Here is a 24,560-nt window from a genome sequence, read left to right as displayed (position 1 = left end):
CTTTTTTTGGCATCTGATGGCGAGACATTGGAGATAGGATGAGTTCTATGGATAGCCATCATCTCATTGACCTTTTTGAGACCCTTGGCATTGCTAGCATTGCTGCTCATGGCTTCCTTTCTAATCTCAACTAATTTGTTGAGTTTGTCCTTAATCTCCTCCAAGTTATTTTCCAACTTCCCTATCTTGGACTCATGATCCTTTTTCATGACTTCAACATCTCTCATAATCTTATGGGTCATTTGAAGAAGCATATCAATTTTGTTTGGCATGGGATTCTTAGTGAAGGTATCAATAATACCCTTAATGCCTTCCTTCAACATGTTAATTTCATTATTGACCCAGAGAAAGCATTTTTTCTGGCTATTGGTAAAATTTGTCAGGAGCACCACAAAATCCATGTCTTTTTTGTTATCTTTTGGGTCCACCTATTCAATGTTGAGGGGGTGTCAAGTTTAATTCTTTCCTCTTCCCTTTCCTTATCTTCCCCTATTTTTCCCAATTTAGAATTTTTTGGATTTGGTGGGCCCAAACCCTTTGACTTGGGGGTAGGAATTTTTAATTTACCTGTAACCAATCTAGGGTGTTTATTTCTTCTACTGTTGTTGGTGCCAAGTGTGATATTCTATGGGGGGGCCCTCTTCCTCAAAGGGACAATAGTCTAGGTCCTTCGATACCTTGAGGTCCCGCCAATCCATAGCTATACAATTCCTATCATCCTTAATCTCAGTATTAGACACAACTTGCATGTCAGGGCTGGTGGACGATTTGGGGGTTATCACTACAAGGGAGGGTTTAACCCCTTAACCCCGTGGGATTTACTACATTCCATAATGAGCATTATTAAAAACCTTGTGCATAATAGGGTTGTCACTATTCTTGGCATGATTCGCTAAACTATGCTCCAATGATGAAAGAAAATAAAAGGGCAATGAGATTCTTCTATCATGCTTAAAGTGATTCAAGATCATAAAGTGGAAAGAAAAGATACTAGCAAAGTGGTCATCAGGGATAACTTTAAGAAACCACCCCTCGGGCAACTATGTAAAATCCTGGCGAATTAGACATTATTTTCGGGGGGAAATTTTCATATCGATGGCGATTTTTTTTTTAAAATGGGGAAAAAAATTATTTTGTATTGGTGTTTTTTTTCTAGGGTACGAAAATTCCATAAATTTATGGCGAATAATACCTTGTTCTATGGGGAAAATATTTATTGTGGGAGGCGAATAATTTTTGTTAAAAGGAACAAATATATAATTGTATGAATGAAAAATTTTACTCCGAAGGGAAAATTAGTTAAATGTATTGGCGATTTTTATCCACCGCTTGAAAATTATTTAAATGTATTGGCGATTTTTATCCACCGCTTGAAAATTATTTAATTTGTTTTGGTGAATATTTTGTTATTTATGGAAAAATATATAATTTATTGGCGATTTCATGAATTCATTGCCATTAATAGACAAGGCACATCACATCACATTAGTACCTCACATCACATAATACATTGAGTCCAGACTTTGCACGATGTATCAATAAGCACGACCTCTTTGACACATGAAGGGTGACACATACCTAAAATCTATCAGTGATTTTAAACCATTCGATGATCGTAGATCAATGGATTAAGTTTTATTTCAGCCCAATTTTCTGAAGAGAACATAGCTCACTAGAAAGTGCTCGGAATGGAATTGGATTCAATAGACACGTATCAAATGTCATGAATCACGATTGATAATTTCATCCATTTAATATATATCTTTTCACTAATTGCAATCCACTCTATCCCCACAACTTCCAATGTGATACTTACCAATTTGGTACTGGTTTATAGCTATTTCCATTTTTGCACAATAGTGCATTTATGGGAAAGATTTGCAGAGATACGAAAGATTTAAAAAAAATTATAACAGTTAATACAGTTAAAGAAGTAATTATTACAATCAAGAGCTTCAACTATTTATATACGATCTCTACTTCTTTCATCTTCAATTAGCCTTTTCCATTTGGTAGATAAATCGTCGAAGCTCACAGTATTTAAAATTTTAAATTCTTCCTTTGGTTTAGGTTTTTAGGCTAAGGTTGTTTAATTTGTTAATCTGTTTTCTCAAGATGGACACTCCCATCCACTTGAGAAGCATTTTTGCAGAGGAACAGAGGGCCTTTCTAGGCTCTGTTAGAGACCCAACCCTCCAATCAGTCTGCAATGAGGTTGGGTCGTTCACCAATGAGGTTGTGCAGATGGTGCTGGGCAGAGAGTTTATGGGAAATGAAAATAGGTACCATGTTAACACGGACATTACATCCCACTTCTTAGCATCTCTTCTAGACCTCGAAGGAGACAAGGTGGATATGTTGATGCTGTTGAGGAAGGTTTTTAAGGAAGACTTCCTTGGAGATGACATTACTCTTGTCGTCCTTGCAGAAGTAGGGGTGGGGATCCCTTGGGCGTGTGAATTATCCAAGCTTCTCCTCCCTGACTAAACAATGTCAGTGGCCAGGCCACCATTTCTCCTAAACCTGAATGCGGAGCAGTTGATGCATCATAGGAAATAGGTGCGGATTGGCAGGGACTTCCTCCGGAAATGGTTGCTCCTAGATGACTTTCCAAACTACATGTGGCTTGAAGAATTCTCTCAGCTTATGCTATTTGAATAATTCTACATGGAAGGAGGGACAATCTCTTAGGGCAAAATTGTAAACAATTCCACTACTTGTGCCCTAGCCCCACCCCCCTTGGGCCCCTAGTAGTTTTTTTTTCCTATGTCCTCGAACCCTAACATGTTGAATCCCAGTGGCTCACTCATTTTGGCTTTTAAGTTTTTGAGGGACTCAAGTCTCGGACGTAAAAATTGTAAATTTCCAAAGCATAAATATTAATGATAATTTTTCAAATTCCAGTTTGTTTCAGTTTGCCTCTTAGAGTCTTATGGATATAAAAATGCTTTCTATAATTCTATTTCATTTTTATTAATTAAATTTTTTCAAATGTTTTTTGTATATGAGCTATGTTATTTCAATTATTTGTTAAACAATGGAAATTAATGTAATACTGTGATCTTTTTTATGTAATGCTTTTTCCTCTATATTTAATATATTAAAAAAAAAATCAGTTTGTTCCATTAATTATTTCTACATTGATTATGGTTGATTATAATTTTATAAATATATAGTTAAGATTTGAACTAAAGCTCCAACTTACTTATATTAAACTATATTTAGTTATATTAAATTTACTTCCTTTTTTTTTATTGGTAAATATTTTTTTCATTCTATTGATTCAGAGATTTCAAAATAAAAAATTTGTAGTCCATCACCATGCATAAATATAGATAGAAAGAGATCCATACTACCCACAGTTTAAACTTGTAAATTATCCTACCCTACATCTAGTAGCAGTAAACAAAAAACCAATTCATGGTTGGTTATCCAACAAATGTTCCAACATTGATAAAAAGTTTTGGATTTAAAAAACTAACAGTTGAAACATTTGGAAGCAAAATAAAAAGCACTGGTCAATAGGCCACTCACTTGCTATCCCCCTGGGTCGCCTCCTCTCTTCCTTCCTTGGAGGTCGATGCTTTCCCTTTTGACGCTTGAGCTTTCATTTTTGGAATGTAGTCTAGGCACCTGAAGTCGGGGTTGCATTCCAAACTTGCTAGTAGCTGTATGGCCCTACCTTCTTTAAATCTATCTCTCAATTCCCTACCAACCTCCATCCTTGCCACCACATGCAGAGCCTTTAGGACTGCATCCATCGTGGTTAATTTCATGAAAAGTTTCATAGCTTCCCACCCCACACGAGCTCGTTCATGGCACTAGTATTTGATTTCATCCTCTGGGCCATGGATAAAAGGGACCAATTCCTCCTGGTCATCAACTTCCTTAATTCGAATGCCAACTCGTGGCACCATCCACTCCAAAATTGAGTCCAGGTTGATCAAAAAATCCCCATCTATCGATTTGACCAAAGTGAGTTTCACCTTTTCCACCTCCGGTTCGAATTCACAGGCCCACCCAAGAATCAAAAAGTATACCTCCATGTTGGTTCAATATCGGTGACAGATATGTGCTACCTCCTCCGCAAGCATCAGATGAGTTGCCGCCCATAGCTTCTCATCCTTAAATTGGAATAATCCTTGCATTCGTTTATAGAATACTTTGCCCAAAAAGGGCACTAATTTCTTTTATGTTCACTGCGTGATTGGCCTCCATGGTCCCCTGCAATTTCAAAAAACACTTCTTGCAAAAATAATGTAATACAGAAGCTACAAGATACAACTTGGTCTTCTTCAAAACAAAATCTAGCATGCAGATCAAAAGGTAATAAATTCTGCCTCCGTCTAGGGTGGGTAATGAGTGTGGAGGATAAGGCATTAATGCCATGAGATCACGAAAAATATTTCCTGCCATCCTCTCCTCCCTTCGTTCGTGCGACCTGCTGCAGATAGCTTCCTTCTGCAACAAACATTCACCACCTTGACAGTTGTACTTGCCACATTTATTCGCTTAACAAGTTGAAAACTGCACATTTTTGAAAAGACTGCACATATTTACTTATTTTTATTATATTAAACTTTAAATTAATATTTTAGATTTAATATTGAATGTTTTCTTTTTTATATTAATCTTTTACCTTTCAAATTGTATATCAAAATTTATAATTTTATTTAGTTATTTGTTTTATTCTAGAAACTAAGTTTCATGTTTGATACTATTTTCAATTTCATATTTTTACAAATAATATTAACATTAGATTTTAAATTTATCTTAAACTATTGCATATCTTTAAAATTTAAATGTCTCTTATTATGGGACCGATGACATCTAACAACACTCAACAGGTACCATCGTTCGTTGGATGAGCAAAGATCAATGGCTTAGGGTGGATTTCAGCCCAAATGTGGGAAGAAAACACATTTGTGAGAACTTCACCCAGAATTTAACATTTTAAATTTAATTAAATATAATTAAGTCTATAAAGCTCTTTTTCGGGTGGAATTTCAAAATGATTAAATAGACTTAAAAAATAGAACCAAAAAGTGACACGAGTATGGTGATGTGCTAGAAAAATGGCAGAAGTCATGGGACCCACTCCATCTGAAAATAGGTACCATCATCCATTGGATGAACAAAGATCAATGGCTTAGGGTGGATTTCAGCTTGAATGTGGGAAGTGGACACCTTTCTGAGAACTTTGCCTGGAATGGAACATTTTAAATTTAATTAAATATAATTAAGTCTATAAAGCTCTTTTTCAGGCGGAAGTTTAAAATGATTAAATAGGCTTAAAAAATAGACCCAAAAAGTGACACGAGTATGGTGACGTGCCAAAAAATGGCAGAAGTCATGGGACCCACTACATTTGAAAATAGGTACCATCATTCATTGGATGAACAAAGATCAACAGCTTAGGGTGGATTTTGGCCCGAATGTGAGTAGTGAACATCTTTCTGAGAACCTCACCCGGAATTGAACATTTTAAATTTAATTAAATGTAATTAAGTCTATAAAGCTCTTTTTTGGGCAGAAGTTTAAAATATTAAATAGACTTAAAAAACAAACCCGAAAAGTGACATGAGTATGGTGACGTGCCTGAAAACTAGCAGAAGTCATGGTACCCACGACAACTGACAACATGTACCATCATCCATTGGATGAGCAAAGATCGAAGGCTTAGGGTGGATTTTGGCCCGAATGTGGGAAGTGAACACATTTGTGAGAACTTTGCCCGGAATTGAAACGTTTTAAATTTAATTAAATATAATTAAGTCTATAAAGCTCTTTTTCAAGTGGAAGTTTAAAATTATTAAACAAACTTAAAAAACAGACCCATAAAGTCACAACAGGTACCTTGGTCCCTTGTCCGTTGGATGAGAAAAGATCAATGACTTAAGGTGGATTTCGGCCCGAATGTGGGAAGTGAACACATTTGTGAGAACTTCGCCCAGAATTGAATGTTTTAAATTTAATGTCCTCAGAATTTATACTGAAATAATGAATGTTTTGTCCTTCGACATCGAATAGTTATTAATAATAATTAATAAAATTACAACATGATTCTTAATGTCCTAAGAATTTATACTGAAGTAATGAATGTTTTGTCCTTCGGCATTGAATAGTTATTAATAGTAATTAATAAAATTACAACATGATTCTAGATATTTTGCCCTTTAGGTATTACTTTTCTACTTTTCAGAGTTTTCAAAATAAGAGATTCGTAAATCATAATTGTATTTCATTTCATGGAAAAACCTCTAAATCGAGGGAGATTCAGAAACAACTACTAGATTGAGGAATGCAAGTTGCAATAGAGACTGTCTGCGCCAATCTAGTGAAATAGAAATTCTGGGTAAAATCTAGAACACCTACATCCCGCCTTTTTTGCTTTTTTTAATCTCATGGTCCAATTTGAGGATTAGCATTTTCAAGTTTTTATCTAGCATTATTTTGAATTATCAACAATAACAACGATGGGGAAAATGGGAAGCAGTAGTTCAACAGGAAGCAAACTGAAAAACAAAATGTACCTAACCGAACTGGTTAAAACACCAGGTTTCACTAATGAATACCATGATATTTATGACCCTGCTATCCATGGTGAAAAGCGTATCATAGATATTAGATATGCATTGTCTAGTAAGGTGACAGATGCATGCAGGGCAAAATTTACTGTTTTCAACCCAATGTTACAATGAAGAACATATAAAAATGCATCGTGGGATGTTGGATTGGGAAGCATGGTGTCACTTGAAGTATTCCCTTGCCCTGATTTTTTCATGGTCTGCGCCGAAAATTAGGATGAAGATATAAAAGCAATTGTCAATAAAAATACAAAAGAGGAAATTCTATCCATAAACGAGGGAGAATTTGCTTGTTTGTTGAACCTAGGATTTGAAGCCCAAAACTCATACGTCCAAATTGACCTTGAAAAGCTAGCAGGGAATTATGAGAATCTCGATCCAAGTCGCAGAGATTCATTTATCAAAGCTCTAATAAAGAGTGGTACTGGTACTGTGTTGGATTAGAATCATAAGCCTCCTTATGGTTCTAACATTTTTGTTCCATGGGTTGGGGATACTATTTCCTTGCTGTCATTTTGCCTGGGATTGGAAAATGATAGAGAAGTGGGTGCAAGCCTTCTTGAAATGATTTATAATATCCATTATGTAGGTCAGCCAGTAAGATATAATTTTATTGAGCACATTGTAAAATCCATGCAAAAACAATTACTAATGATCAAAAAAGGTTCCTGTAAGACATTTAGGTTCTCATCCTACTTGTGCTATCTCCTTCTATCCAAGAATCGTGCAATATTTGAGACCAAAAAGCTTCAAATTGTGAGCTATAAGATTGGTGAGAAGACTAGGAAGAGAACAGAGTGTCCAATATATGATTGGACGCCAAAGATAAGGATGCATGATAATAGAAAGAACTACAACCATTTTGTAGACTTCTTTTTGGCACCAATGTATAATGAAATTACAAGCACTCCAATGCCTAGGTTGTCTGTGTCTTGTAGAGATTGCATTCAACTCGGAAGTCAAATAGAATTGGCTGACTAGTTCTTCATGGAAGAATTCACTATGTTAAGGTTTTACAAATCGATAGTAAAACCATACAGACTTCCAATACATGTGACAGAGAGGGTATTTGCATTAGAGTATGTACGTCAATTGGAGATCACAGATAGACACTTCCATGGTCAGCAAAAGAAGAGCATATTTCCTTCCTTGCCTTTCTCATGTGAAGGGTTCACATTTGAGAGAAAAGCATTCAATGTGGCACATGATTTTTTGACAGTTTTTAACTTTGGTGATGAGGGTCTCTGGCAGTATGATCCAATCGGTATATTTCAAGCAAGGCTTAAGAAAAATGGGAAACCTTCAGCATTATGTCAACATGAAAGTAAACCATTGCTAGAAAATCTTAGAAACATGGACTCCTGGGATGAGGTTAAAAAAGAATGGAGAAAATTGCAGCTGACAATAACATTTCAACAGAAGAAATTTCATCACAAATAATGGCATTGCACACACAGAGGACAATAGAGGAGGGTCAGAGCATCCAAAATAGGAGGTCCTACAATTTCTACCTAAAATCTGCTAATCCATCTAAGAAATCTATTCCCAAATCAATTTTGCATGAATGTAAAGAGAATTTTTGGACTCAAACCAAAATAAATGATTTTTGGACTATGAGGAGGAATCTCGGTGAACCAAAGACAAGTGTAGAATTTGAGAGCATCGACAAGGATGCAGAGTTTAGAAAATTGTGGAATATGGAGCATGACAGGACTGAAGATGATGATGAGTATGAGGTTGAGCCCCCTCCAACAACTACTACAGTCCTGAAAATATTAGGTGGAGTCAATGAGTCCATGAAAGAAAAATATAGCAAAGGGGAAAACATTGTGGAAAAAAAGGGTTTTCAAGGTGGTGGTCTAGGTCCCAGAGGAGAGGGCATTTGGTATCCACTTTAGGTACAACTTCCATCAGGGTCAAAATCAAAAGCTCTTGTTAAACCAGTCATTGGACTTGATTCTTCATATTCATCACGAATAGGTACTACTCATTACCCTCAGGGTCCACCTACATTTGTTTCAGGTTCAAATCCACAACCACCACCACATCATGGTATTCCCATTGGCGGTGAATCAAGTGCCACTGCCATAGATGGGGAATCTTGGGATATTATTCCCATTATTGTTCAGTCAAGTGACGTTGTTATTGGTGGGGTTGGCATGGGTACTACTAGTACTACTAATACTAGTTGTCTTGTTGTTGGACAAGGGCTACAACAAAATATCTTTTGCAAGAGGCCACTAGTGGTAGATACTAATACTATTTAGAACCCTATATCAAGTGCCACTGACACTACAAAACAATGATTTGCAGCTTCAGATCACACACCTAAAAATATTATGAAAACTACACATCAAAGTGTTAGTGGGAGTGGGACAGGATCAAGAATTGTTGTTGGTAATCCTAGTCAAGCATTAGTTAAAACCACAGGAATAAGTAGAACTGGAACCTATGGTATTCCTATGTCACCTTTCAAACATTCAATTACTTCAGCAAGCCTAGATTTTCAATTTCACGATTACTATGAAAAATATGAACACACAACAAAAGCAAATAAAGAAAAAAAGAAAGCATTTCATAGGGTTTCCCTGACTGAAGTTGTAAACGAACAGCCTACAAGGAACAGGGTATTTCCAACATATGACCCACATAAATATATGATGGAGTTCATGGTTGTTATGCCCCCGGCCCCAACTAAAGATAAAAATCCACCACATAGTCAGATAGATCCCTCTGAATTTCAAATTAGCACCTTCCAAATGGATTTTTTGAAAGTACAAAATGTGGACATAATTAGTGTGTCAAAAAGGACTAACGAAGTGGTCTACACTTCACTGCTAAAGGTGGAGAGAGAAAAAAATAAACTAGAGAAACAAATAGAAAAGTTACAAGAAGACTTGGAAAACGAAAAAATCAAGGAGGAAAGCAGCAGATAGAAAGTGCAATAATTTACAGAAAAGGATAAAAAATTTGGGCTCTGCAGTAGAAATTGTAGAGCAGGAGAAGATGGATGCAGAATTGAAGGACCTGACAGAAAAATAGGCTAAAAGCAATAAAAAAATTGATGAGGAAAGAGCCAGTTCTCAAAAATTATACAAAAGTTATGATTTTGCTCTTGCCGAAATGAGAAAATTACAGGACCTATTGGATCATGGGAAGGAAAAATAAAAACATTTGCAAGAGGAAGTAGAGGAAGAAAGAAAAAAATGTGCACAAATGAAAGAAGACCTGCACAATGCAAATGATAAAATAAAAACTTTGGAGGATAGATTGAAAGATAATATGAAAAATAAAACAAAGTATATACAAGAAAACCTTAGGCGAAAAATAATGTAGAGGAGTGACAAGTTGTGTGAATGGTTTGAATTGAATGAAAGTCTGAGACTAATTTATATGAAAATCAAAGGGCACTATGAGAAGAGCACACATGTTTATTCAAAAGAGGATATGGCAAAAAAGATTCTGAAAGTAGTCTATAGTTCCAGTGACAGCTACTTGGCATCCAAGGGAATTAAGAGCCGCATTGATGCCATAGTTAAGACATCATCTATCATTCAAATATGCCAGAATCTAAGGGAAACATCACAAGTTATGGAAAATTGTGGAAAAAGGATATTGAAGATGCAAGAAAAGAAAAATAATTTGATTAAACTTGGTTTGCCTAAGATTGTTGACTCATCAAATAAATTCATTGGAGAAGAAGCTTACAAAAAAAGCATGGAGATAAAAATGAAGTCCGATTTAGACTTGCTTCCAAAGGACACAACTACCCAAAGCTTTCTAGAATTCATCCAACCATTTACAACTCTAAATTCTGTATTAGATGAAATAGTGATGTCAAGTCAATCTTCTAAATATGGAATGTTGACGAAGTTGGAGTTGACTTTCCATAGTTTACATAATATTGACCTTCCATCAGACGAAGAGTGGAGCACCCTACAAAAACTGGCATAGAAATCTTAAGAATCATAGTATGTATTGCACAATTTTCTTCTTTTACTCTTAATTTCAAGGTTTTATGTTTTTTATGTTCGCTATTTTGCTAATCCAGCCTATGAATCTATGATGCACAGTGCAAAACTTCAGCCAGTAAATTTGTATTCTCAAATTCTCCCTTGCTTTAACATTTATGCATTTCTCTATTTATGATTAGTAGGTTTTAGGCACTGCTATTATCTATGTTTAATTTGTCATGGCTTGAATTAATATTTAATTTTGAACTTTGTTTTTTGAATAGGAGACATCAAACATGTAGCAGATGTTAAATTGCTAATACGGCCTGTGATGGCCATATAAATCTGTGTTGAGTTTGTGATTTTGATGTTGAGTCTTCACATGTTGCAAACTTGCAATTTGACCTGAAGCTATTGTTGCTCCCTTGTTTCTATAAAAGGGAATTCAAGGTCATTTGTAAAGGGTTCTGAAACTTTGTAGTCACTTTTGCATGGACATTGGAGAAACATACAGGAGCTATTGTTACTCTCTTGTTTCTATAAAAGGGAATTCAGGGTCATTTGCAAAGGGTTCTGAAACTTTTTATTCACTTTTGCAATTTGCATGGAGAATCACACAAAATGGCGTATTACTATTGAATGAATTGTATCATATGGCTATATTTTGAAAGAATTAATGAAAATCTAAGTTGTCAACATGTGTATTACTATTGAATGAATTTTATCATATGGTTCTGAAATGTATCACACAAATTTGAGACTCAAACATGTATAAATAAACAATAAATATCTTTGTATCAATAAACACATTATGGCTTTTTTTTTATTATGCTATTTTAAATCTGGAAATAGAAAGTTGAAAAATACAATTAAAAATCAATTTTAAATTCTAATTGAAAAAAGTAATATGCTTTTGTAATATGAATGATGAGATACAGTAATAAGATTAATAAATACCAGTCTCTTATAGTTGCCATTCATCCTCATCAAATTCAAAGCTTTCTTGATTCTTGTCTATGGTTTCTTCACTCTGAGTCTGCATACCTTCGCTGAACTACATCTCAATGCTACCAGTAGGTCTAGTACATGAGTCAATAGTCCCACTGGCACTTTGGTTTGAAGTGTTTCCCAAACCTCTTTTTTCATGTTTGGACCTCCAGATTTGCAATGCCCTATCGTAAGGAAAAGTGTGGACATCATACCTAGATGTATAGAGCCTCAAGCAATTTTCCAAATTTTTGTCTAGTTTGTTTCTTAGCTTTGATTTTAAGAACCCCAAAGCACTGAAAACTCTCTCATCTTCCACCGAACCCAATATCATGGTAAGACATAAATCAGCAAGCTTCACATATTTTGGCATTGAATCAGGCAACGTTGAGTTCTCAGCTATAGTTTTCCAAAGCCTTGTTACTGATCCCTCTTCACAGGGGTTCTCCATTTTCCCATATTGTTCTTTCATAGTGTATGAAAAATGAGATGATTGTTCTCGAAGATGAGTTTCATCTAATATTCCATTTATAGTTACCCCATTCAATTCTTTGGATATGCAAAAGTTTTTTATCAAAGTCAGTAGCTTACTTCGAAAATCAACTACACTATTGAGGCTCCAATATTGAGGAAACACAATAGACATGGCTTCGAGTAGGTTGTTAGGAGGGAATCTTCTTCTAATTTGTGAGGAAATATTATAAGCAATTTTCTTCATAGAAGTAGTTACAGTCTCAACAATCTTGTCAAAATCTTCCCTTGTAACTCTTGCTAGTTGCTTCCTGGGGCACTTTCCTGGTTCCTCGAGGTCGACCATGGCATAGAAGTGCATTGGTATCTCAACTCCCCATACATTGGCACATACCTCCCCATCTACAACAATTTGTAAAAAGTTATCAGGATTGTTCAAATCTGTGAGTGTCTGCCACTTAACAAATTTTTCATCAGATAGTGTTGGTTGATTTCAATAGAGATTGTCGAGGGTTATGCATGTCATCTTACACAACATACCATATTCTGCAATATATAGAGCTCTTTTTTGGGCAGCCTTCATAATATTCCTCATTTCCTCTAGCATGGGCAGAAGAGCTGCTAAAGTTAAGAGTGTCTCTAAATTACTTAACCTCCGAAGAAGGTCAGGAAATTTCAATTGATCTATTTCATTGTGAGTTGTGTGAAATAGTCCAATCAAGGATGGATATTCTGAAAACACTCAATGCGCTAGACCATCCAAAGAGATCCATCTGGTATCATTATCCTTGAGAAGCTTGTTCCCATCAGTTCTTCCATCAGCAAAGTGTTGAAATTCCATAAATTGCTTGGGACTTCGATGGAAGTGTGAGTAGAGCTCTCTAATTAAAATTTTATTTTTTTCAACCGAAGCAACCTTGTTCACAATTCCAAAAGCTAGATTCATTATGTGAGCCATACAGTGAATTGCAGTAATGTACGGTGAAAATGAATTTTCAATCTCTGTACAAAGATTGTTCCTGTGACCTTGCATTACTGAAGCTCCATCTGCTCCAACACAAACCAATTTTTCAGCTATTGTCATGTCATCCATACCTCCATATTCAATTAAACTTCTCTTTACTAGTTGAAATAAATTTTCCGTTGTCGCACTCTCCTTCATTTTAGCAACAACTAATAGATGAGGTTGGCAGTTATGATTCTCTATAGTATAAACATTCATGCATACCCATGAAGTATTGTCTATTGCCTAACTTTGTCTAAAGAAAATGCAATAAAGTTTGACTCTCTTAGTTTTTCCTTTACATCTTCTTTTTCAACCTCAGCAAGACAACTTGCTCATTCCCATCCACTGTTTATTGACCAGTGTCTATTAGGATAGTTAGGAACTTTCAAAAAGTGTAATAAACCACTAATTGATGATAAATTTGTCATAGCACACCCTCTGCTCAAAATATAAAAAACAATGCTTAATTGAACAACTTTTCCCAGTTGTTCTATTTGCATTGATTTTTCAAAAATAGCTTCAATAGAACCTTTAACTTTAGCAAGCTTCATCTATATTTTCTCATGAAAATAATACTCTTCGGCATTCCTTACATGCTTACATTCCTACTTTTTTTTCCATCTTATCACTGATTTTGCAGCCCCATCTATCATTTGTTTTTCACAAACTTTACCCATATGCTTTTCTATGGTGTCAAATTTTAGTTGCAACCTATTTTCCTTGTTATGTTTCCAAGTGCAAATCTTACACCTGCATTCTATTGGAGGCTTTCCTTCAATTGGATTCCCCACTAGTTCAATGAATGGATACTTTGATGCCCAATTAATTTGAAAATTCCTCACTGACATATCCCACTCCCGATCCTTTTTTGATTGTAGTTCACCCTTTTTTGATATGGCTTTTCTTTTCCACTTCCATGCATTATCATCAATGTCATTATCACCCAAGTCGATTATATCATTCCGGCTAACTTGGGTATCTACTAGACAATCTTGTTCAAGATCATCCTAATCTAAGATATCAGGTTCGTTGTCGTCTTCAACATGTGGTGTAGGTGGCAAATTTTTATACTTGTACTTGTGATGATGTACCTTCCTGATTTTCACCACAATCTTTTCCAATGCCAAAGTACAAAGACAACGTTCTGCTTTTTGTTGGCCTCTCATGGCCTTCCCCACATTCAGGTTTCCTACCCTTCTTCTTGTTCGACATCTCCAACGAAATAAAGGCTACCAAAAAAATATCAATTTGTTGAAGAAGCAATAATAGACTATAATGTATAATATATGTTTCATTGGCCCTACGACCTACAATCTAGATGTCTGGGGTCTGAATGTCCCCCTTGAGTCCTGACTACTTGGCACTGACAGGTCACCACTGAATAAAAATGAACTCAACAATGCAAACAAATATAGATAAATTTAGAATAATATTATAACACTTCAAAAATATGATCACTCACCTTTAGGTCTCTAGCAGTTGCCAATGCAATCAACAACAATGATTTTCCTTGGTCTGAAACTTCGCTATTGATCAGAATTCAGAGCCTAGAACCCAATAGATTGTGTTGAGATAGATCTCATCTTTGCATGTATTTATACCAATCCTTATATGGAAAATTCCACGGGAATTTTATATGGTATACAAATATTTGGCGAATCTCGCGTAACTATAACATGACTTATGTAATTTTCGATGTGATTATAGGTCATCCAAATACGACTTATGTAATTTTTGATGCGATTATAGGTCATCCAAATAATTGGTGAATACAATATAATTGACAAAAGTTGGGGTGAATGGAGACACGTGTCGGCAAGATGTCGGGCAAATTGGGTCACCCTGGCTAACAAATCTTCACATGCCTATAGGCGAATTAAGGTCATCTATTAAGGCAGCCTCAGAGAGTGTAGGCAAAAAAATTAAATTTACCGTGTGTCCACCATGTATTGTATTGGCAAAATCATCGCATAGAAACATTTAATTGCATAAAACATATGGCGATCGGGCCGTGACTTTGATGAAAATTGATAGTGTTCTGGCGACATGGCCACCCCTAGTCGGTACAAAATATTTGCTATTTCCTAGGTCACCGACATGAAAAATTTACCATTGGTGAATATTCACCACTAAAGTAATCTCTGGTGGTCGTCCAGGGTTATGTAACTCATAATGACTTCAACCATGTCTGCCCAGAGCAATAGGAAGTCTTTCATGTTATAGCCTTCATCTGCCATTTTTTGCACTCCGTCTCTTTTTCTTTGCTTGTCAAAAAGATCGAGAGGGCTTCCTCTGCTTCTTTTCTCTCCCTGTAGAACTTCTTGCCAACCATCTGCAAACCGATGATCTCAGCAATGAAGGCCTCGTCAATTATAAATTCATTCCCCAAAGTTGTAAGGATGCCTTTGTGACAACCCTTAACAAACTCTTCTATCATTTTTGGGTCTTAGCCATGAAGTTTCTTAAGATAGGGCACAAGACCACCATCTGTAATCTCCATCCACAATTCCCTATTCTTTTCTCATTTATCGCAAGGAGGAGGTTCCATCCTTTTTTTATCTCCCCCCATGAAAATGCTTCCTTTGAAAATTTGGATATGGCCACCAAACTCGAGCCAGGAAGTAAAAACCATAAGGTGAAGAAAACTCTAGAAGCCCTTGTATTGAATTGTGGCCACAAATCCCACAAAAGGCCTTTACACACTTGGGAGGTTGTCATCATGAAATTGTGATAATTGGGAAAGATTATCGACGTCCTTTCTTGTCGGTTCACATGAGTGAATGGGGAAAATTTCCTTTGCCATCCACCACCTTGTGTATGCATACACCACACTTAGGTTCACTACATAGTCGACTGACATATTACCTTCCCTATACACATGGGAGATTTAACATTCATCGAATTTAGTCATCATGATATGGCATTCTTGAATTAAATGCTTGATAGTCCAACTAGGATCCGTCTATGTACTCAGACATCCAATGATGTTTAGCGAAACACTCTCAAGCCAGAATTTTTTAAAACCCTCTCGGACAATGATTTATAACCCAATGTAAGTAGCATTTGCCTCAGCAAAATGGTTTGACTAGGTACCCAGTGGGAGTGCCACTGTTAGGACAAACCTACCATTGTGATCACGTGCAACTCCCCCACAACCAACCGACCCAGGATTACCTTTAGCCACCCCATGACTTAAAAAGACGTTTTTACGTAATGATAGCATATAACACTTCATAATTTATAAGTAACTGAAATTTAAATACTTCATTTTTTTCAAATTTTTTTAATATAGAAAATATATTTATTTTCAGATAATAAATTTTCATATATATATATACCCCTTCTCTACTATTCTACTGTCATAAAGAAAGACTATTCGAACTATGATTTTGAGATCGAACACAATTGCACTACTATCATAAACCTAGACTAGATGAACTTAAATTTGAGATCGGACATAATTCAATTATTTAAACAGATAAATTTAAGACTTGAAATATATTGACCTTTTAAAATTGCCTACTGAACATGCTTACTAAGAATAAAGATGAGGCGTGGACCAATTTGCACTCAATATTTTCTTAACCCATCATTAACCTTCACTAAGCCTTTGAATGTTTTCAAGGATAATTTTATGAAGGCCATAACTTTTATATCCAAAAGTGTGCGTTCAAGAGTTAGAAAGCACCAAAACGTTTAACATTTTTTGTACATTCGATTGAAGTAAACATCATGATACAGTCCATCCAAATTAAATTGGGAGAAGTAAAATACTAAATGCAAATTGACCAAGCCAGCAACGATCAGTTAATAGTTAGAATTGAATGATCTGATGGTAGTTAGAGCTAAACCTTAAAAGCCAAGCAATCGTGTTCAATACAATAATGACTGTTGTAATAGTTTGTAGAGGTATAACCTTCTCTTTCGAATATAATTGTTAGCACTGTTATGTCTTCCCATTCTGTTCCGTCATATATACAAGAATGGAGAAGATGCTCTATGATAGAAATTTTTTAAACCATTTGACAGAATCCTTGGGATATCTCTTTAGATTATCATTGTAATCTATAAAGTAGAGACCGAATCTTGAAGTATAGCCTCCTGCCCATTCCCAATTGTCTAGCAGTGACCACGCGAAGTATCCACGCACATCACAACCATCCTCTCTGAAAATTTACCAATTTAGATTCATCAATGCAATTATTAATCAAAATTTTATCTCTGATGAATTGTGGGTACACGGTATCAGCTTACTTGATTGCAGCAGAAAGACTTGAAAGATAGTCTGCATGGTACCGTATCCGTTGTTCATCCTTCAAGGCTTTTTTCAAAGGTATAAAAATACTGTTTGAGTCGTCCATTCCTGCATGTAAGGAGAATTATATAGATTGCCAAATGAGTAAAGATATCGCTGGTAACAGATATCCTAGAAGGAGTTGTTTGAGTTGCAGACCGTTTTCAGTAATGATGACAGGAGGATTGCCATAACGTTCTTTGATATAATTCATCAAGCTCCTTATTCCCCATGGTACAATGTATAGCCATATGGATGCTGCCTGGATTAATTAAAACAGAAAAAGATACGAATCTGAATTATCTTGGCTATGTACAGTTTTTATGATTACAGAAATCTTTACAAATGAACCAATACATACCTTGCTACCGATGGCTGTACCTTTTCTGAAGGCTGGTCTTGTAAAACCAAAAGCAACATATCAGAATTTGTGAGATCTAAAAATACCCAATACATATGCTAATCTTAAAAATCAAATGTTATTAAAATAGATTGCATAGCACAAAAGAGATCAAACTCACGGAGGGTGATAGCTCCGGAATCTGCCAGGGCATCGTTTAAAACAAATCCGATGATATGTTTTTCGTCGTTAGCAGCATAATAAGTTGTATAATGGTTGATACCCACGAAATCCAAAGACCATCTTACAAGATTCGATTCTTCAATAGAGAAGCTTGGCAACCTATCGCCCACTCTCTCTCTCATTGACCTTGGGTACTCACCAAAAAATATCGGATCCATAAACCTATATATAGAGAGAGTATATGTTTATGTCCATGATCCATTAAATTGGATCTATAAACCTGTATGTATATACATTAAATATATGTTTATGTCCATGACCCATTGAATTGGATCCATAAACCTGTATATATGTTTTAAGTATATGTTTATCTCCATGACCCATTGCAATTCAGAGCCTTTTGTTACATACCATCCAAACTGGAAGTCCTGGGCTCTTTGGGTAGCGGCTACGTCCTCTGAAGAATTCGACATGGGCTCGTACCACATTACGTCGAAAGCAATGCCAATTCTTCCGCCTTGCTCTGCCTTTTAGGTTAGGCGATTCTAAGTTTCATAAGCAAAGGAAAAGAAAACTAGTAATTTGAAATTCAGGAGCGGTTCAGTGAAATAAAAGTGAAGTATACCTTATATTTCTTCCTGTATATGTCCACAGCTGTGGCATGAGAAAGAAGAACATGATGAGCAACAATGTAGGGCTCGGTTCTTGAATTACCAGCTCCGCATAAGACATGAAAGAGAATAGAACATCTTCCTGGTGCATGCAGACCCACGTCATAGCCCTGGATTGCGAAGGTATGAGGCTCGTTAAATGTAAGCCAGTTCTTCACCCTGTCTCCGAATCTCTCAAAGCAAGTTTCCGCAAACTGCGCATAATCTGTTCTGTAAGATCGAAAGCAACACTTTCACGTAAAGGATTCAATATATGTTTGCAGCTAATTACTAAAAATATTATTCTGTTTTATTTTTAAGAAACAGAAAAATTAAAAAAGAGACCATCAGAGGAAGACATAACATAACAAATTAGATTCATCATTAAAGACTACATGATCTGTTTATATAAATATTCTTGTTTTTAAAGAACAGATTAAAATATATCGAGCACCAAAATTAAAATAGAGACAATCAGAAGAAAACATAACCCAATGAATAACATGATCCATCATTAAAGACTACATCCAACCAAAAAAAAATCCCAATATCTTATATTCACTGTTACCACATAATACATAGTTTATACACATCATTTTGTACAAATGTTTCTTCAAATATGAAGAGGTAGCGAGAACATGAAGAGACGTAGGAGCGCAGGGAAAAGAATGGTAGGACTTCACATACTCAACTTGTTTGAGCTATGGGGTAAGGGAAGGCTTACATAATTTTGGTGTTCAGCCAGCCGTTGTAGGCGTCTTCAAGTGCTTGAGGAAGATCCCAGTGATATAATGTCACGTATGGCTCAATTCCTAATTGACACACATAAATTGATTATCTTGTTTGAGAAAAATCACGTGAATAAGGAACCTTACAAACTAGCTGGTGATACAAAATATGTTGAGTCACAATTCATTTGAACCAGTTAATACTGAAATCCCTAGGACCTTCTATTTACGATTGTAGTTGTCTACCAAGCTACTTGCCCCTCTTGACCAACCCCTGTAAGTCGGAGTATGATTTATTTCTAACAAAATAAATCAACATACAATTCAATTTAAGAAGCATACCTTTCTCTAAGAGTGCATCTATAAATTTATTGTAATGCTCCACTCCCGCTTCATTTATTTCTCCACTGCCATCTATGATTTTATATCTCAATCATCAAGATTCTTCACCAAAAGGAAATACGAAGAGAAAGCTAGTTATTATATATATAGCCTTTGTGAGCTTACTGGGATATATGCGAGACCATGATATAGAAAATCTATACGCGTCTAACCCCATGTCCGCCATAAGTTGAACATCCTCCTGCAAAATGCAATTATCTTATAACCCATATACTCTATACTAAAACCTAGTTCTTTTTGGGATCAGTTACAGAACCTTCTTACATTATAACGATGATACTGGTCGACCGCAACATCCGCGTTGCTGAAATCAATCACCTTTCCTGCCATAAAACATCTTTATTACAGTACAGCACCAATATCTAATCCAGAGAAATAAAATCTAACAAGGGAACATATTCCTTACCAAATTGATGAGAAAAACCATCCCAAATACTCGGTCCTCTGCCATCCTCTTTCACTGCTCCTTCATACTGCAAACCCACGACACCAATAACTCAACAAGTAGAACATAAAAACACAAATGTTTCTCATTTAATGAGCATCATGACATACCTGGAATGCCGAGGAGGCCGTACCAAAGACAAATCCTTGAGGAAAACTCTTCCGGCTGATATCTTCTGTTGACTGCGCTACAGTAGAGGATTGCAACGTTACAATTATAGCAATAATGCTCATCACTAACACTACAAACTTAGCCATCATGATGTTAACTCCAAGAGATGTTACAACAAACTTCATTTTTCTTCACATATGAACATCATAGACAATTCAACTACAAGTATCACGGACTTTTAAGCCTCTTATAGGGGTGTGAAGAGATGCCTGTTCATACGCTATGTAGGTTCAAACCCACACGCACCCGTCCCGTAATCTAATCGCACAAGATATTTCAAGGGAAATCCCTTATTAGCTAGGTTTAGGCTATGCGTGTTCATTTCCCAAATGGATTTTGACTTTTTTTTTTTTTAATTGTTGTTTTGGTACTCGCCTAGAGTTTCCAATTAGATCTGAATGTTTCCACCTCTTCAAATTCGTCTATGCCATGATTCCTGCATTATTTTTATATAACATAGAAATTAATGTACTCAACAAAACTTCATCTTAAATTATAAGCCTTTCAGTTCTGGCCTATGGAAGACTCGGTCTAGATGACGTGGACAAAATTCAAAACGTGAATGTCAGTCATTCCCCGGAAGTGCAGGGACAGAGACAAGTTAACGATTTCCATTATTTAAGTACATAAAAAGATAATTTACGTTGTTTGATTCGACCCATGGAATTAGACTAAAATGAAACAAACATTATGTGCACGCAGTATTACTAAATCAGAAGAAAACTTCCGGAGCAAAACTATTTTTCTCCCAAATCTGCTCACACACTACACGTTACTTGTCAAATGAAAATTTGTCCTCCAAAAGCTTTAAAAAATTAATGGTGGAAAACCTCACGTGTGAGCTAATTACCTAGCGATTAGGTTGTAGGCTTATTCCATGGTCTGTTTAGAGGCAGAGTTAAACCTATTTGATAGGTTCAAAGTTGCTTGCACGCAATGTCTATGTTGGTGTGATGGATAGATAATATGGACATCCTGTTTCTCGGTTTTCCGCTTATATCTTAGAAATCTTTCTCGTTCAGCGTATCATATCTCCTGATCCAAATCAAGAAACTTATTTTAACAGTTTACTTGAAGTCTAATCAAATCGTTGTAGTGTTTTAAATTTGATACAGTGCAATGATCCTTCTTAATGACTTTAAGATAATATAGAATCAAATTGAGTGGTAAGGCTTATCTTAGTGTATTTATTAAAGTTGGTCTTAATAGACACAATTTAGAGGTTTTTTTTTTCTTAAGGTTAGTTTATTTATTTCAAAACAAAGATTTGTAAAGTATGTGAGAGTTTTTATACTAATTAAAAAAATGTCACAATATTAAAAATAAGTATATTTTATTATCTTGATCTAATTTAGGTTTTTGATAAGTATTAATGTTACTATTATTAGATAGAGAAATGTAATTGAACTTCTTGTTGAGCCAACTATGTTGTTATTTTAACCTAATAATGCAAAGAGCTAAAATCATCAAAATATTTGAATTGAACACCAAAGATCATTTTAATCTATATGGTAAATTGACACATGATACCATTGGTTAGAGAAGGGGATGAACACAAACTAAAAATTTGAAGCTTCTAATTATTATGTGTGAGTACCAAAGTCTTAAAATGACCAACATCAAATTTAAGGACAAGTTCGACAACTTCCTATGTTAATTAAAAATTACCAATAACTCCTTAAGAACACTAAGATCAAATATAAGGCTAAAAAAATTTAAACTATTTCAAATGTCCTTATTGCTAGAAAAAACCATTTATAAATTCTCCAAGCAATCATTTCTCATGTTGATGAAACTACATTTGTCATTGCATGAAAAATAATTCATGCCAAAAAGATTTGTTCTTTATTATATATCAAATGCTGCATAAAATACTATTGATACACTCAAACTATTCATGGGATTTTATTTACACTCTTTTATCATTTCAAAACATCATAATTTATAAAATTTTATTATTAAATGATAAATATACCATATTTTTATTAACAATACATTAATCTTTTACAAAGTACACAATACCAATATTGAAACATGACATCACTTCTTTCCAATAGTGATGACTTCTATTTTCTTCCAATGGTCATGGATTTCACTTGCAAACCATCTGAATACCAAAGATTATTTTTTTTCTTTAGTATCAATTGAAATGGTGACTAGATTACATATATAGATTACACCATTATTACAAGAATTAAATTCATAAAAAAAAATTATAATACTATATGAATTTTTAGGCACTATTAGTTTGTTCATAGAATATGATTGTAAAACCATTTAATTTTCTCATGCACCAACTACCCAATAGATACTATATTCAAATTAACTTTTTGCATCTATGGAGATGGCCACATGTATTGGACTAATGATGAGCTTCATTTCATTGCTTCTGGTTCCAAAACTTACCTTTGTCTTCCTCCTCTAGATGGTGCTTGTTGTTCTACTTTGGTATGCTATTTTGTGAATATGGTGGGGATTTGGTTCAAATATAACTAAAAGAGCATTAAAATGTTAAAAATCATAGTGAAGTCTAGGAAATTCTAGAGGTGGGTAATTGTACCCCTTATATTTTGGGTATGCAAGAATTTGATCAAACCCTTTCCATGCAGTTTTTTGATTCATGGAAGAAGGGTTTGTTTTCAGTGTGTGACATCTTTTTCTTAGTCTCAACATAGACCATTTATTTAGTGATTAGTATTCCTAATGATGGTGTGCAATTACAAAAGAAAACTAAGGGGTATTACAAGGAGAAAATGTGAATCTGATCCAAAATGGCTACAACCATGAAGACGTTTCTGGTTCTTAGCTAGGGGTTACAAAAGTTCTAATGATGTATGTTACCTTGGAGGGCTAATATAGGGGGTTCCATGCCTTTTTTCCCCTATGCTTAAGCATTCTCATTATGAGATGCATCTCATTTCTCTAAAACTTTACCTCTTTAGAAGAATATATAATAAAGACTATTAGCTCTGAAAAATACCGTTTCCACTAGGTGTTGATGCTTTGTTTATTTTAGTATAATATGGACCTCAGCCCTACATTTAACTACAAAAACAAGGTTGTCATACCTTCCATTCTTTTCTAGAATTCCAATCCTAAATTTCTTACCCCTAATATTGCCTCATTTTCAGCTACTTTAGTCCCAGACTCTAATTTAAACTCTTTGCTCTAATCTTCTAACTCTTCCCTAATTATCTTAGTTGATCTTTCCCATGAGTCTTCGAAAGAAAAAAGTGTGTTTTTTTTAACGCTCAAGTTTTTTCTCTGAAGCTCTAGAGAACTCTTTTGTATTGAATACTTAACATAGTGTTGATTCTTTGCACGATGAGACTAATTCCACTTTTCACTCTACCTCTCCCAACCCTGATTCTGTTGGCCATCTGCAGGAATTGATTATGTCTTGCATTGATGTTTTTTCATTGATGCCAACACTAGTTGTTTCGATACTTTATCGGCACCCTTCTGGTCCTTGTAAGATGAGTGGTTTCTGGTTGATTTGGATCTGGCATGATCCGGTAGGCTCCGATATAGTTTGGTTATGGAACTGGCTTATTCATTATACTCGTATTCATATCCAGTAAGTTGGTTTTGGTTTGATGATTAGATGCTATCTTGTTTGCTTAAGAGCTTGGTTTTTGGTTCTGGCGAGGGTTTCACCGATAGAGCTTTTTATGAAGATCTTTGATATATTGCATAAGTGGTGTTGGTGTAGCTTCTGGTGAAGTTTTTGGATGTTGTTGGTGTTAATGTTCGAGGCTTGGTGGATGGAGATCATTGTTGTAGCGTATGGACCTATACTCGGTCTCGGTTGGTCTAGGTTATGGACCGGTTTGATGTAACTTGTGGATCGAACCTCTTGATGTCGTTCTAAAATGTCTTATGTGTTGGATATTATTTTTTTGATCTTAGGACACCATGTTTTAAAATTATGTAATTGGTTTATTATCTGGTAGCCATCCTGATTGTTTATGGTCAAGGGTCTGTATATATATTGTAAGATCTCATTGTAGATCATCATCGAATAAGATTATTGTAATGGAAAGGGATGTAATGTGTGGATAATGTAATATCATTCACACAGAGGATTTTATTGATCATTGGAGATCAAATTGAGTTTATGTACGAGAATTTAGTCCTCTGGTATTGAGCTTAACCAAAACTGTACTCAAGCATAGGAGATGCTATCTTTTGCAATTCAACACTTCTTCGGATTGTAGTCTAGATTTCTATGTAGTTAGTGAGACTCCTTTTGTGATGAGTTGTGCGCTCTAGGCTGTTGGCCTTCCTGCAAGTGTATGCCCCTCAATTGTAATTCACATACTTATTGCAGAAGTATTATCTGA

The 24,560-nt window shown here is 35.3% G+C and overlaps 1 protein-coding gene across 3 annotated transcripts; it reads right to left on the bottom strand.

Annotated features, from left to right (window-relative positions):
* Positions 1-16,699: 16,699 nt before the first annotated feature.
* LOC131049698 (beta-glucosidase 40) lies at positions 16,700-20,361 on the bottom strand. Of its 3 annotated transcripts, XM_057983755.2 has the most exons (13): positions 20,157-20,361; positions 20,008-20,074; positions 19,866-19,924; positions 19,707-19,782; positions 19,542-19,613; positions 19,196-19,283; positions 18,447-18,702; positions 18,233-18,348; positions 17,820-18,043; positions 17,660-17,691; positions 17,458-17,560; positions 17,259-17,367; positions 16,700-17,170 (listed from the first exon to the last, which is right to left on the bottom strand). In XM_057983755.2, exons 1-13 carry the CDS (start codon positions 20,340-20,342, stop codon positions 17,002-17,004), a joined length of 1,557 nt encoding a protein of 518 aa, XP_057839738.2. In that variant the 5' UTR covers positions 20,343-20,361; the 3' UTR covers positions 16,700-17,001. The 3 variants fall into 3 exon arrangements, 2 of the variants coding, with proteins under 2 accessions (XP_057839738.2, XP_057839739.1); XR_009106802.2 differs by lacking the exon at positions 16,700-17,170 and having other exon boundaries at positions 17,280-17,367; positions 17,660-17,696; XM_057983756.2 differs by lacking the exons at positions 20,008-20,074; positions 20,157-20,361 and having other exon boundaries at positions 19,858-19,925.
* Positions 20,362-24,560: the final 4,199 nt, after the last annotated feature.

Source organism: Cryptomeria japonica, chromosome 1, assembly GCF_030272615.1.
Source record: "Cryptomeria japonica chromosome 1, Sugi_1.0, whole genome shotgun sequence".
Classification (NCBI taxonomy): domain Eukaryota; kingdom Viridiplantae; phylum Streptophyta; class Pinopsida; order Cupressales; family Cupressaceae; genus Cryptomeria; species Cryptomeria japonica.
The sequence above is the reverse complement of the archived record's forward strand: the minus strand, read 5'-3'. Positions and strand labels throughout refer to the sequence as shown.